We start from the raw sequence: 15,044 nt of genomic DNA, 5'->3' as shown, positions 1-15,044 counted from the left end.
ATATATATATATAAATATATTTTTTTTTTTTTTTTTTTTTTTTTTTTTTTTTTTTTTTTTTTTTTTATACTTTGTCGCTGTCTCCCGCGTTTGCGAGGTAGCGCAAGGAAACAGACGAAAGAAATGCCCCCCCCCCATACACATGTACATACACACGTCCACACACGCAAATATACATACCTACACAGCTTTCCATGGTTTACCCCAGATGCTTCACATGCCTTGCTTCAATCCACTGACAGCACGTCAACCCCTGTATACCACATGACTCCAATTCACTCTATTTCTTGCCCTCCTTTCACCCTCCTGCATGTTCAGGCCCCGATCACACAAAATCTTTTTCACTCCATCTTTCCACCTCCAATTTGGTCTCCCTCTTCTCCTCGTTCCCTCCACCTCCGACACATATATCCTCTTGGTCAATCTCTCCTCACTCATTCTCTCCATGTGCCCAAACCATTTCAAAACACCCTCTTCTGCTCTCTCAACCACGCTCATTTTATTTCCACACATCTCTCTTACCCTTACGTTACTTACTCGATCAAACCACCTCACACCACACATTGTCCTCAAACATCTCATTTCCAGCACATCCATCCTCCTGCGCACATCTCTATCCATAGCCCACGCCTCGCAACCATACAACATTGTTGGAACCACTATTCCCTCAAACATACCCATTTTTGCTTTCCGAGATAATGTTCTCGACTTCCACACATTTTTCAAGGCTCCCAAAATTTTCGCCCCCTCCCCCACCCTATGATCCACTTCCGCTTCCATGGTTCCATCCGCTGACAGATCCACTCCCAGATATCTAAAACACTTCACTTCCTCCAGTTTTTCTCCATTCAAACTCACCTCCCAATTGACTTGACCCTCACCCCTACTGTACCTAATAACCTTGCTCTTATTCACATTTACTCTCAACTTTCTTCTTCCACACACTTTACCAAACTCAGTCACCAGCTTCTGCAGTTTCTCACATGAATCAGCCACCAGCGCTGTATCATCAGCGAACAACAACTGACTCACTTCCCAAGCTCTCTCATCCCCAACAGACTTCATACTTGCCCCTCTTTCCAGGACTCTTGCATTTACCTCCCTTACAACCCCATCCATAAACAAATTAAACAACCATGGAGACATCACACACCCCTGCCGCAAACCTACATTCACTGAGAACCAATCACTTTCCTCTCTTCCTACACGTACACATGCCTTACATCCTCGATAAAAACTTTTCACTGCTTCTAACAACTTGCCTCCCACACCATATATTCTTAATACCTTCCACAGAGCATCTCTATCAACTCTATCATATGCCTTCTCCAGATCCATAAATGCTACATACAAATCCATTTGCTTTTCTAAGTATTTCTCACATACATTCTTCAAAGCAAACACCTGATCCACACATCCTCTACCACTTCTGAAACCGCACTGCTCTTCCCCAATCTGATGCTCTGTACATGCCTTCACCCTCTCAATCAATACCCTCCCATATAATTTACCAGGAATACTCAACAAACTTATACCTCTGTAATTTGAGCACTCACTCTTATCCCCTTTGCCTTTGTACAATGGCACTATGCACGCATTCCGCCAATCCTCAGGCACCTCACCATGAGTCATACATACATTAAATAACCTTACCAACCAGTCAACAATACAGTCACCCCCTTTCTTAATAAATTCCACTGCAATACCATCTTTTTTGCTTTGTCGCTGTCTCCCGCGTTTGCGAGGTAGCGTAAGGAAACAGACGAAAGAAATGGCCCAACCCACCCCCATACACATGTATATACATACGTCCACACACGCAAATATACATACCTACACAGCTTTCCATGGTTTACCCTAGACACTTCACATGCCTTGATTCAATCCACTGACAGCACGTCAACCCCGGTATACCACATCGCTCCAATTCACTCTATTCCTTGCCCTCCTTTCACCCTCCTGCATGTTCAGGCCCCGATCACACAAAATCTTTTTCACTCCATCTTTCCACCTCCAATTTGGTCTCCCTCTTCTCCTCGTTCCCTCCACCTCCGACACATATATCCTCTTGGTCAATCTTTCCTCACTCATTCTATCCATGTGCCCAAACCATTGCAAAACACCCTCTTCTGCTCTCTCAACCACGCTCTTTTTTTTATTGGTACATTGCAGAGAGGGATAAGACACAGGAATAGGTAAGACCTGGGGTGAGTCAAGAACCAGCATCAGGCAAGGAGGAGGAGGATACTTAGCAAAAACATGTCTTCCTATGGGAGACATAATGGTGAATGCCTTTGGGATTGTTTGACCTTTGACCATATAAAAACCTTTATATATGACAAATCAGAAAAATAGAAAAGGCATTACAACATACTGATCCATGGTATGTAACACCCAAGTTTTAAGTGATTGACCCAAGAAGATAGAAAAAAATACAAAACAGCAAAAACAACATGGTAAACCATTTGTTGTGGGCAAAAAACTTGGGAACAGATTAAAACAAATGACATCAAATTATAAATGGATTAGGAAGAGTTGGTTCCTTTTCCTGAAAATCTAATCTGGTCATGACGGAAATTCAACTTTTCTCCCTCTAGAACCCAAAATTTTTCTTACCTGCAGTGATACATCCACAACAGACTCATCAGGAGGCATCATCACTTTTGAAAGGAATGGCTTGACAGAACCTAATCGTAAGATCTTAACATGAAGAATAATCTCCTCAAGACGAGTACGTTGAATTTCAGGCAGAGGATATTCATCCAAGGTTTGTTCCCTAGCACGGGTGTACAGATGGTAACACACACCTTTCTGTACACTGAGATAAAAATGAAAAATAATCAGTTATGAGAGAGGGGAGATGCCTTTCTGTTCCACAGTAAAATAAGGTTCTAAAACTAATGTAGCTGCTCCCTGAAATTCTAAGGACATGAATAGAAGTGAAATTACCTATTTATACTGTACAGGGAGTGAGTTCTACACTCATAGGTGATCATCAGTTGAACATTCTCTCCAGTCACAAAACTTCTTTAATATATGTATGCTGTCTGAATTATCCACATCCTCAGTAATTTTATTCCATTTAACACATCTCATACTACAGAAGCACATCTTTACATTTTTTTAAGTTTTCTTGCTTAATTTTGTGCTTTGTCCTCTGGTGGTCCTGTCTCATATCTTTTGAAGTACAGTTCGCTGTAAGTACCTTATGAATACCTCTACCAAGATGGGCAAATTTCAGGCTTCTAGTCTTTCAGCGCAACTCGGCTATTTTAACTCTGATATCATCTTCGTTGCCCTCCACTGGATTTTGTCTATTCTCTTAGCTCTTTGTGTTTTTTAGGTGAAGTGGCCAAACTTAAGAAGCATATTCTAACTCTGATCCTTATGTAGAATATGAAGAGCTTGTTAATCAATTCCTTATCCATATACTTGAGAGCCATTCTAATATTTGCCATTAGACAGTTTGTCTCCTAAACTAGGCTCCTGATTTGGGATTCTGGCAACAAGGTTAGGATGATGTTGCCTCTTAATTCCTTCTCACACACAGAATATTGAAGCTTATATCCCGCTAAATAATAATCATACTGAGCCTTCTTTCACTTTGCCCCATCGTCATTACCTTATATGTGCTCAAGTTGAATTTCTTCAACCATGCCTTAGACCACTTGTGGAGTCTGCTTAGATTATCTTGTAAACTGGTGCAATCCATGACCTTTACATCATCTGCAAACACATTCAGGTAGGAGTCTATGCCTTCAAGCAAGTCATTTACATTAGTCAAGAATAGCAGATGCAAACAGTTCATCTAGCCTTCCTTTTGCATAGGACAGAGCTCACTCTCTCATATGTATCCAAGACTTTTGTTATAATATGCAATTATAGGGAAAAGTCTTTTTAAGTATACCAGGAAAAGTGTAGATAAGTGCATTGATTGATAAAGTGATGGAAGGAAAAGAATGTAAAATAAGTGAAGAGCAAGGAGGTTTTGGGAGAGGTAGGGGATGTGGATCAGATTTTTGTGTTGAGAATGACTATGGAAAAATATCTAGTGACAGGCAAGAAGCTATAAACAGCTTTTATGGAGAAAGCATATGTCAAAGTCATGTGGAATGCTTAATGGCATGTGTTTAGGATATAAGGGGTAGAGGAACAACTGTTGGATGGTGAGAAAGCCTTCCATAGAGGAGCAAATACAAGTGTAAGAGTGGATGGAGAGTTAAGTGAAGTTTTGGTGTACATGTAAGTGTGAGGCAGGTCCTTATGATGTCACTTTTTAACATATATACATGGATGGAGTTATACGAAAGATGAAAGTAAAACTAGAGAAACTGGATGCAGAGACAGAATGTGGTTGTGAGGTATGATGGCTACTGACAGCCTGTTTGCAGATGATACCATGTTGTTTGTTGAGAGTGAATAGGAGTTGAAGAAGACTGTGTGTTTTATGATGTAGGGAAGCAGAGGTGATTGAAAGGAAATGCAAGTAAATGTAATGGTGTTTGAAAGGAAACAGTTAAAGCAAAGATTCAGCAAAGCCTTATAAAGTGAGAGAAGAAAGTCTGCTCAACTGTGTTGAAGAGTTAGGGGAAGATAGACTGGAAGAGGTGACAGAAGTTTAGTATTTGGGAACTATCTTGGTTAAGTTTGGTGACATGGAAGGTCAGATAAGGGAGATAAGTAGGATAGAACGGTCACTGGGTCCCTTAATAGAATAATGAAGGGTACAAGTGTAAGTATGGAAGTGATGAAAAGATTAAGGGACAGCATAGTCCTCCTGACCCTGACCTCCGCAGCCGAAACGTGGAAACAGAATGAGTCACAGAGATCAAGAATCCAGGTTGTGGAAATAAGCTATCTGAGAAGAGCATGAGTTGTGACTAAATGGAAAGAAGAAATGAGTTGGTGTATGAGATATCTGGTTTGGCAGGAAATACTAAGGTAGGGAACTTTGGTGTAAAAGAGTGGGTGAAACAATATTTTGAGGTGGGCATGTGGAAAGAATGCAAGATCCAGGAGTTTACAAGGAGAATGTATGACAGCATGATTAAAAAAGTTGGTGTGAAAGGAAGACCATCTGTGACATGGTGAAAGAGAGTGGAAGAGTACTGGGGGAAGAGAAACAATGGACAAAGGCATGGAAAGATGTATGCGAGGGAGGCATATAACGAAGGGTCATGTAGAGATCTTTTGCCATAGCCATCGCCTTGATGGGAGTTCCCAGAGGGAACGGGCATCAGAGATAAGGTGAATAGATAGACAAAACAATGAAAAACACACTCATCTGTGAAATCAGTCAGTAGTACAGTGATTGTTCCCAGTCTCCTTTCTTACAAATAAATATGATGCTTCCCCTTTTCCATTCCCTTTGCACTTTGCTTTTCTCTAGTGACACTTTAAACAATATTTCAAAAGGTCTATATAGCTTCATTGATCTCTTAAAGCTTGTAAATGCTGATTGGCTAAAGTGCTGTCTATTTCTTTGTCAGTGCACATCTTTCAGCTCCAATGCCATTTGCATTTGTTAATCAAACCATTCTTTCCTCTTTCTTACCATTCCCTTTGTATTTGAGGCTCAAAATAACTATTGTTCCTACTCTTTTAGTGTAAATTTCACAGAATCCCTCTACACAAAGCCCTAGTTTCTGGCCACTGGACTATATTTCTCAATGTACATGACCAAAGATTCATTGAAATTTAAGTAGTTTCCACAATCATATCTTCACTTTATGCTTTGTTTCACCTCTGCTCTTTTTATGTCCTCATTTAACACACAGCTAATCTTGAACATGAAATGATCACTTTTTCCAATAGGTGTAACATATAATTTTTCCAATACTCAAGCTTGTGTGTCTTAAGACAGTCTGGAAATGGTGGTGTATCAGTCCCATTCATCCTAGTATGCTTTATCAACATGTTGGTTAAGGATAATTTCCTGCATACACTCGAAAAACTTGCCTCCATGACTCTCTACCACCATGAAAATCCAAATTCTGTCAGTTTCCCTCTGTGACTGAAGTCACCCATTTTCACTATTTTGCAATCTCTGAAAAGTGAGTTCTTTGTACAACAATATTAACAACACTACAAACTTCTTCCCAAGATTTAATCTTCCCATCATGTACAGTCTGAATAGGCCATTCTCCACTATCTTATGAAATTTATGGCTATCGTCCATTAAGAGGGCTAATCTTCCCCTTGCTTTGCCTTCTCTTTCCCTCATTACTATCATGCACTCCTATAGGCAGAACAGGATAGATCTCATGTCTTCATAAACTTTGTTTCCAGGAATCCAATAATAACAGGTGCACTTTTCTTCATATGATCCTTGAACTCCACTTCTTTACCAATAAATATCAATTCATCAACATCTGAATACACTAATTTTAGTCTGACATTACAATCTCCTAATACTCTTCCCTCTCTGTGGCACTGAAGAGGCAGCTCTATCATCATGCCTCATTTGGCTTAAGGCTATAGATATGCCCCTTGGAAGAGAAAAGAGTTAGGAGTGACCTGATCATGACCTCTAAATTTTAAAACAGATCAATAAAAAGAACAGTGCCCAGTTCTTTGAGAGATTTAGGGATAGAGCAACCAGAGGGAGTAAAATGAAATTAAGCATGAAACTTGTTTAAAAAGATATAAAAAGTACTTTTACAGTAAAGAGCAGTGGATGAATGAAATAGAATGATGTAGGAAACAGTTACTGCAAACACAGTAAAAAATTTAAAAAGCTGCATGATAGTAGAGAAGGTTCAAGAGATAGGGCACCACGGGTGTAAAACTCCCTCCCCATACAGTGCATGAAGGTAATTACACCTGCCTGCCTTATATCCACTTAGATGCAGATTAGCTATACTGTACTGGACTTCAAGGCTAGTGGTTAGTTTGTATGCATGCTCTACATACTACAGATATTAGAATCTATATTTGGGAGTGAATTCCTATATACTTTACTTCTCAAATGATTCCTTTAACAATTTCTTTAAAGAGAATGTCATAAGAAGTAGCAATGAGCTAAATAATTCCATTCACATATACATAAAAATCCAAATTACTTACCGTCCTGCCCGACCACGACGCTGTTTTGCATTGGCAAGAGTGACCCATTCTGGTAGCAAGGTTGTCAAATTAGCCTCTTTATCATAATTTTTCATTTTCATACGTCCACTATCAATAACATACACAATGTCATCTATAGTTATACTTGTTTCTGCAATGTTGGTTGCTAGGACAATCTTTCGCACACCTGGGGATAAAGAAAGAGTTAAGTCTTCCAAAAATAAAAATATAAATTAACTAAATATACAGTAAACACCTACTTAAGAGGACTAACTGGAAAAATGGTCAATTACAAGCCAAATCTATTACATTTGAATTTCACAGGAACAATGATATATAAATTACTATCAAGTGTAATGGAAACCTATCTCTCCAATATTAGTTTTTGTTGTAAGTCTGACCCTGTGTTGGATGTAATCTAGGGGTATCAAAGACTACTCTGGGTCCAGAGAAAATAGCTTCAGAGTTACCTGCAGTCACTTGAATTGCCTGGTCAGATATGGATGTGAATGAGGCACAAGCTACCCTCCTCTCACTTATGATGCTCAATAATTTTCAGTTTTCATCAGTGAATGTGCACTTCCATAGTACATAAAAAAAATCCAAAAAGTAGGATATAAACTGCTGCTACTTGTATGGAAAATAGATACATTAGCCACAACAGACTCCACAGCATGGGTATGTTAACCACTATGGGGTTCCATAGCCTAACATACCTAGCTTTCACACAAGTGGCAATGGTTTGAACCTTGCTGTTGAAAGATATCATATTTACTATGGAAATGTACATTTACTGCACTATAGTCATTGTTCATATACCTATGCATCTGGCATTAAGATCAGTAAAATGTTCACCACTAGTTAGTATATTCCTGATGAGAAATGACCGGTGAATTGCTTATGTATACAAAACAGTGTTACTTGTTTACTTGTAAGTGAAGTCCTTCTTTTATCAAAGGCTCCATAGCCTAGTCGTCAGCATATCTAGCTTCCACACAAAAGGTTGTGGTTCAAACCCTATTACTGGAGGATACTGTATGTCCATGGAAGTGTGTTTCTTATTCTAGTTTAAATCCGGCAGCAGTTAATGTTTTGAGGGACTTTAGATTATGTGATACTTTTGAGTTGATTTTGTGGTCTGGAGTGTGAATTTCCTCAACAGATTAAATGTGGTGCCCAGAATAGCTTGTGCATTGTTGAATGGGAGTGATTATCAATTCACAATAACTGGAGGGTGCAAGTTGGATTTAAGGCTGTCTGGTGTTCAAAGGTTTACTGAAGACTTCTGTGGTAGTGCAGACAATTTTTGTTATAGGTGAACCACTCTTCAAACTATGTAATATAGTGCAGCATATCTGTTGTTGCTACTATAGTGTCATGGTGTTGTGATGTGAATGTGAGGTTGTCTGCATGCAAGAGGACCTTCATACTGGTTCTGTGGTTTGTTGAAGGGAAGTCAATTAGGAGATTAAAGATGGCTGGAAAAACGACTGCTCCTTGAGGAAGTCCAAGGCAAAGCATTAGGGTTTCAGAGATGAATCCACTGCAAGTGCCTATACTGGTTGCTGGTTATGAAGTTGGCCATCCAGGTTTTGTCACTGTTATAGAGCAATGATTCCCAAACCCAGGGTAATGACCCCAAATGGGTTGGAAGTATCAACACTTCAAAGAGTATCACTGTACTTCTGAACTTCAACCAAAGAGGATGCGCAGTTGCTACTGATACTGATGACAATGGTATCAGGAACTTATATTTACAAAAGTTGTCTACTAATTAATTATGCTTTGTGATTCTGTGGGTTTTACTTAAACAATATACATACATATTTATTACAAAAAAAGATGGATTTGTATGTCGCATTTATGGATCTGGAGAAGGCAAATGATAGAGTTGATACAGATGCTTTGTGGAAGGTATTAAGAGTACATGGTGTGGGAGTTAAGTTGCCTGAAGCAGTGAAAAGTTTTTATCAAGGATTTACGGCATGTGTACAAGTAGGAAGAGAGGAAAGTGATTGGTTCCCAGTGAATATCGGTTTGCGGCAGGGGTGAGTGATGTCTCCATGGTTGTTTAATTTGTTTATGGATGGGGTTATTAGGAAGGTGAATGCAAAAATTTGGGAGGGGGGCAAGTACGCAGTCTGTTGTGGATGAGAGGGGCTTGAGAAGTGAGTCAGTTGTTGTTCACTGATGACACAGTGCTGGTGGCTGATTCAGGTGAGAAACTGCAGAAGTTCGTGACTAACTTTGCTAAAGAAGAAAGCTGAGAGAAAATGCAAATAAGAGCAAGGTTGTTAGGTTCAGTAGGGTTGAGGGACAAGTTAACTGGGAGGTAAGATTGAATGGAAGGAGAGATAGGTAGTATGTTTGAGAAAAGGAACCTGGATGTTTTGGCTCTGAGTGAAACAAAGCTCAAGGGTAAAGGGGAAGAGTGGTTTGGGAATGTCTTGGGAGTAAAGTCAGGGGTTAGGGAGAGGACAAGAGCAAAGGAAGGAGTAGCACTACTCCTGAAACAGGAGTGGTGGGAGTATGTGATACAGTGTATGAAAGTAAACTCTAGATTGATATGGGTAAAACTGAAAGTGGATGGAGAGAGATGAGTGATCATTGGTGCATATGCACCTGGGCAAGAGAAGAAAGATCATGAGAGGCAAGTGTTTTGGAAGCAGCTGAGTGAGTGTGGTAGTAGTTTTGAAGCACGAGACCGGGTTATAGTGATGGGTGATTTGAATGCAAAGGTGAGTAATGTGGCAGTTGAGGGATTAATTGGTGTACATGGGGTGTTCAGTGTTGTAAATGGAAATGGTGAAGAGCTTGTAGATTTATGTGCTGAAAAAGGACTGGTGATTGGGAATATCTGGTTTAAAAAGAGAGATATACATAAGTATACGTATGTAAGTAGGAGAGATGGCCAGAGAGTGTTATTGGATTATGTGTTAATTGACAGGGACATGAAAGACATACTTTTGGATGTTCATGTGCTGAGAGGTGCAACTGGAGGGATGCTTGATCATTATCTTGTGGAGGCGAAGGTGAAGATTTGTAGAGGTTTTCAGAAAAGAAGAATGTTGGGGTGAAGAGAGTGGTGAGAGTAAGTGAGCCTGGGAAGGAGACTTGTGTGAGGAAGTACCAGGAGAGACTGATGGCACAATGGAAAAAGGTGAGAGCAAATGACGTAAGGGGAGTGGGGGAGGAATTGCATGTATTTAGGGAAGCAGTGATGGTTTGCGTGCGCAAAAGATGCTTGTGGCATGAGAAGCTTGGGAGGTGGGTAGATTAGAAAGGGTAGTGAGTGGTGGGATGAAGAAGTAAGATTATCAGTGAAAGAGAAGAGAGAGGCATTTGGACAATTTTTGTAGGGAAATAGTGCAAATGACTGGGAGATGTATAAAAGAAAGAGGCAGGAGGTCAAGAGAAAGGAGCAAGAGGTGAAAAAGAGGGCAAATGAGAGTTGGGGTGATAGAGTATCATTAAATTTTAGGGACAAGAAAAAGATGATTTAGAAGGAGTTAAAGAAAGTACATAAGGCAAGGGAACAAATGGGAACATCAGTGAAGGGGGCTAATGGGGAGGTGATAACAAGTAGTGGTGATGTGAGGAGATGGAGTGAGTATTTTGAAGGTTTGTTGAATGTGTTTGATGATAGAGTGGCAGATATAGGGTGTTTTGGGAGAGGTGGTGTGCAAAGTGAGAGGGTAAGGGAGAATAATTTGGTAAACAGAGAAGAGGTAGTAAAAGCTCTAAGGAAGATGAAAGCTGGCAAGCTAGCGGGTTTGGATGGTATTGCAGTGAAACTTATTAAGAAAGAGGGTGACTGTATTGTTGACTGATTGGTAAGATTATCTAATGTGTGTATGACTCATGGTGAGGTGCCTGGAGATTGGGGGAATGCTTGCATAGTGCCATTGTATAAAGGCAAGGGGATAAAAGTGAGTGCTCAAATTACAGAGGCATAAGTTTGTTGAGTATTCCTGGGAAATTATATGGGAGGGTATTGATTGAGAGCGTGAAGGCATGTACAGAGCATCAGATTGAGGAAGAGCAGTGTGGTTTCAGAAGTGGTAGAGGATGTGTGGATTAGGTGTTTGCTTTGAAGAATGTACATGAGAAATACTTAGAAAAGCAAATGGATTTGTATGTAGCATTTATGGATCTGGAGAAGGCATATGATAGAGTTGAAAGAGATGCTCTATGGAAGGTATTAAGAATATATGGTGTGGGTGGTAAGTAGTTAGAAGCAGTGAAAAGTTTTTCTCGAGGATGTAAGGCATGTGTACATGTAGGAAGAAAGGAAAGTAAATGGTTCTCAGTGAATGTTGGTTTGCGGCAGGGGTGCGTGATGTCTCCATGGTTGTTTAATTTGTTTATGGTTGGGGTTGTTAGGGAGGTGAATGCAAGAGTTTTGGAAAGAGGGGCAAGTATGAAGTCTGTTGTGGATGAGAGAGCTTGGGAAGTGAGTCAGTTGTTGTTCGCTGATGATACAGTGCTGGTGGCTGATTCAGGTGAGAAACTGCAGAAGCTGGTGACTGAGTTTGGTAAAGTGTGTGAAAGAAGAAAGCCAAGATCAAATGTGAATAAGAGCAAGTTTAGTAGGTACAGTAGGGTTGAGGGACAAGTCATTTGGGAGGTAAGTTTGAATGGAGAAAAACTGGAGGAAGTGAAGTGTTTTAGATATCTGGGAGTGGATTTGGCAGCAGATGGAACCATGGAAGCGGAACTGAGTCATAGGGTGGGGGAGGGGGCAAAAGTTCTGGGAGCGTTGAAGAATGTGTGGAAGTCAAGAACGTTATCTTGGAAAGCAAAAATGGGTATGTTTGAAGGAACAGTGGTTCCAACAATGTTATATGGTTGCGGGGCGTAGGCTATAGATAGAGTTGTGCGGAGGAGGGTGGATGTGCTAGAAATGAGATGTTTGAGGACAATACGTGGTGTGAGGTGGTTTGATCGAGTACGTAATGAAAGGGTAAGAGAGATGTGTGGTAATAAAAAGAGTGTGCTTGAGAGAGCAGAAGAGGGTGTTTTCAAAATGGTTTGGTCACATGGAAAGAATGAGTGAGGAAAGATTGACAAAGAGGATATATGTGTCAGAAGTGGAGGAAACGAGGAGAAGTGGGAGACCAAATTGGAGGTGGAAAGATGGAGTGAAAAAGATTTTGAGTGATCGGGGCCTGAACATGCAAGAGGGCGAAAGGCGTGCAAGGAATAAAGTGAATTGGAACGATGTGGTATACCAGGGTGGACGTGCTGTCAATGGATTGAACCAGGGCATGTGAAGCGTTTGGGGTAAACCATGGAAAGTTCTGTAGGGCCTGGATGTGGAAAGGGAACTGTGGTTTCGGTGCATTATACATGACAGCTAGAGACTGAGTGTGAACGAATGTGGCCTTTGTTGTTTTTACCTAGCGCTACCTCGCGCACATGCGGGGGGGAGGGTGTTGTCATTTCATAGGTGGCGGGGTGGTGATGGGAATGAATAAGGGCACACAGTATGAATTATGTACATGTGTATATATGTATATGTTTGTGTGTGTATATATATGTATACTTGAGATGAATAGGTATGTATATGTGTGTGTGTGGATGTGTATGTATATACATGTGCATGCGGGTGGGTTGGGCCACTCTTTCGTCTGTTTCCTTGCGCTACCTTGCTAACGCGGGAGACAGCGACAAAGTATACATAAATAATAAAATAAATAAGTTTGAATGGAGAAAAACTGGAGGAAGTGAAGAGTTTTAGATGTCTAGGAGTAGATTTAGTAGCGGATGGAACCATGGAAGCAGAAGTGAGTCACAGGGTGGGAGAGGGGGCGAAGGTACTGGGAGCATTGAAGCATTGAAGAATGTGTGGAAGGCGAGAATGTTATCTCAGAGAGCAAAAATGGGCATGTTTGAAGGAATAGTGGTTCCAACAATATCATATATGGTTGCAAGGTGTGCGCTATAGATAGGGTTGTGTGAAGGAGGTGGGTGTGTTGGAAATCAAATGTCTAAGGACAATATTTGGTGTGAGGTGGTTTGATCGAGAAAGTAATGAAAGGGTAAGAGAGATGTGTGGTAATAAAAAGAGTGTGGCTGAGAAAGCAGAAGAGGGTGTATTGAAATGGTTTGGTCACATGGAGAGAATGAGTGAGGAAAGATTGACATAGAGGATATAAGCATACGAAGTGGAGGGAACAAGGAGAAGCGGGAGACCAAATTGGAGGTGGAAGGATGGAGTGAAAAAGATTTTGAGCGATCGGGGCCTGAACATACAGGAGGGTGAAAGGCGTGCAAGGAATAGAGTGAATTGGAATGATGTGGTATACCGGGGTCGATGTAATGTAAATGGATTGAACCAGGGCATGTTGAGTGTCTGGGGTATACCATGGAGAGTTTTAAGGAGCCCGGATGTGGAAAGAGAGCTGTGGTTTCGGTGCATTACACATGACAGCTAGAGACTGAATGTGAACCAATGTGGCCTTTGTTTTTTTCCTGGTGCTACCTCGCGCGCACGCAGGGGGAGGGGGATGCCGTTTCATGTGTGGCGGGGTGGCAACAGGAATGGATGGGGGCAGCAAGTATGAGTGTGTACATGTGTATATATGGATATATCTATAAATTTATATGTATGTATATGTTGAAATGTATAGGTATGTATATGTACATGTGTGGGCATTTATGTATATACATGTGTAAGTGGGCGGGCTGGGCCATTCTTTCATCTGTTTCCTTGCGTTACCTCACAAACACGGGAGACAGCGAATAAGTATAATAAATAAAATATATATAAATATCTATTTGTATAGGTTAAGGTGAAGATTTGTAGAGGTTTCCAAAAGAGAAGAGAAACTGTTGGGGAGAAGAGAGTGGTAAGAGTAAGTGAGCTTGGAAAGGACGCTTGTGTGAGGAAGTACCAGGAGAGATTGAGTGTAGAATAGCAAAAGATGAGAGCAAATGATGTGAGGGGAGTGGAAGAGGAATGGGATGTATTTAGGGTAGCAATGACGGCATGTGCAAATGATGCATGTGGCATGAGAAAGGTGGGAAGTGGGCAGATTAGAGAGGGTAGTGAGTGATGGGATGAAGGAGTGAAGTTGTTAGCAAAAGAGAAAAGAGAGGTGTTTGGACAATACTTGCAAGGAAGGAGTGCAAATGACTGGGAGAGGCATAAAAAAGTGGCAAGAGGTCAAGAGGAAGGTGCAAGAGTTGAAAAAGAGGGCAAATGAGAGCTGGGAAGAGAGAGCATCATTAAACTTTAGGGAGGATAAAAAGATGATTTGGAAGGAGGTGAAAAACATACGTAAGACAAGAGAACAAATTGGAATATCGGTGAAGGGGGGCAAAGAGAAGTAATAAAAGGTAGTGATGAAGTGCAAAGGAGATGGAGTGAGTGTTTTGAAGGTTTGTTGAATGTGTTTAGCAACATACTGGCAGATGTAGGGTGTTTTGGTCAGGGTAGTATGCAAAGCGATAGGGTCAGGGAGAATGGCGTGGTTAAGAGAGGAGAGGTGGTGAAAGCTTTGTGGAATATGAAATCCATCAGGCCGGCAGGTTTGGGTGGTATTGCAGTTGAATCTCTTAAGAAAGGGGTGACTGTGTTGTTGATTGGTTGATAAGGATATCTAATGAATGTATGGATCATGGTAGTGCCTGAGGATTAGCAGAATGTGTGCATAAAGGCACTGTACAAAGGCAATGGGGATAAGGTGAGTGTTTAAACTACTGAGGCATAAGTTTGTTGAGTATTCCAGGGAAATTGTATGGGAGGGTATTGATTGGGAGGGTGAAGGCATGCACAGAGCATCAGAATGAGGAGGAGCAGTGTGGTTTCAGAAGTGGTGGAGGATGCATGGAACTAGTGTTTGCTTTGAAGAATGTGTGTGAAAAATACTTAGAAAGACAGATGGATTTGTATGTAGCATTTATGGATCTGGAGAAGGTATATGACAGGGTTGATAGAGATGCTGTGTGGAAGTTCTTAAGAATATATGATGTGG

At 40.9% G+C, this 15,044-nt stretch overlaps 1 protein-coding gene across 5 annotated transcripts in view; it reads right to left on the bottom strand.

Annotated features, from left to right (window-relative positions):
• LOC139761047 (ATP-dependent DNA/RNA helicase DHX36-like) overlaps positions 1-15,044 on the bottom strand; it is a 189,584-nt gene that overhangs the window by 68,565 nt on the left and 105,975 nt on the right. For all 5 annotated transcript variants that reach the window (XM_071684847.1, XM_071684856.1, XM_071684818.1 and 2 more), the window contains 2 exons: positions 7,066-7,252; positions 2,617-2,818 (listed from right to left, as the gene is read on the bottom strand). In XM_071684847.1, coding sequence (XP_071540948.1) covers positions 2,617-2,818; positions 7,066-7,252 — 389 coding nt within the window. The remainder of the gene's footprint in view (positions 1-2,616; positions 2,819-7,065; positions 7,253-15,044) is intronic.

Source organism: Panulirus ornatus, chromosome 3, assembly GCF_036320965.1.
Source record: "Panulirus ornatus isolate Po-2019 chromosome 3, ASM3632096v1, whole genome shotgun sequence".
In the NCBI taxonomy this organism is placed as follows: domain Eukaryota; kingdom Metazoa; phylum Arthropoda; class Malacostraca; order Decapoda; family Palinuridae; genus Panulirus; species Panulirus ornatus.
Note: the sequence above shows the minus strand (reverse complement) of the source record. Positions and strands in the feature narration are given on the sequence as shown.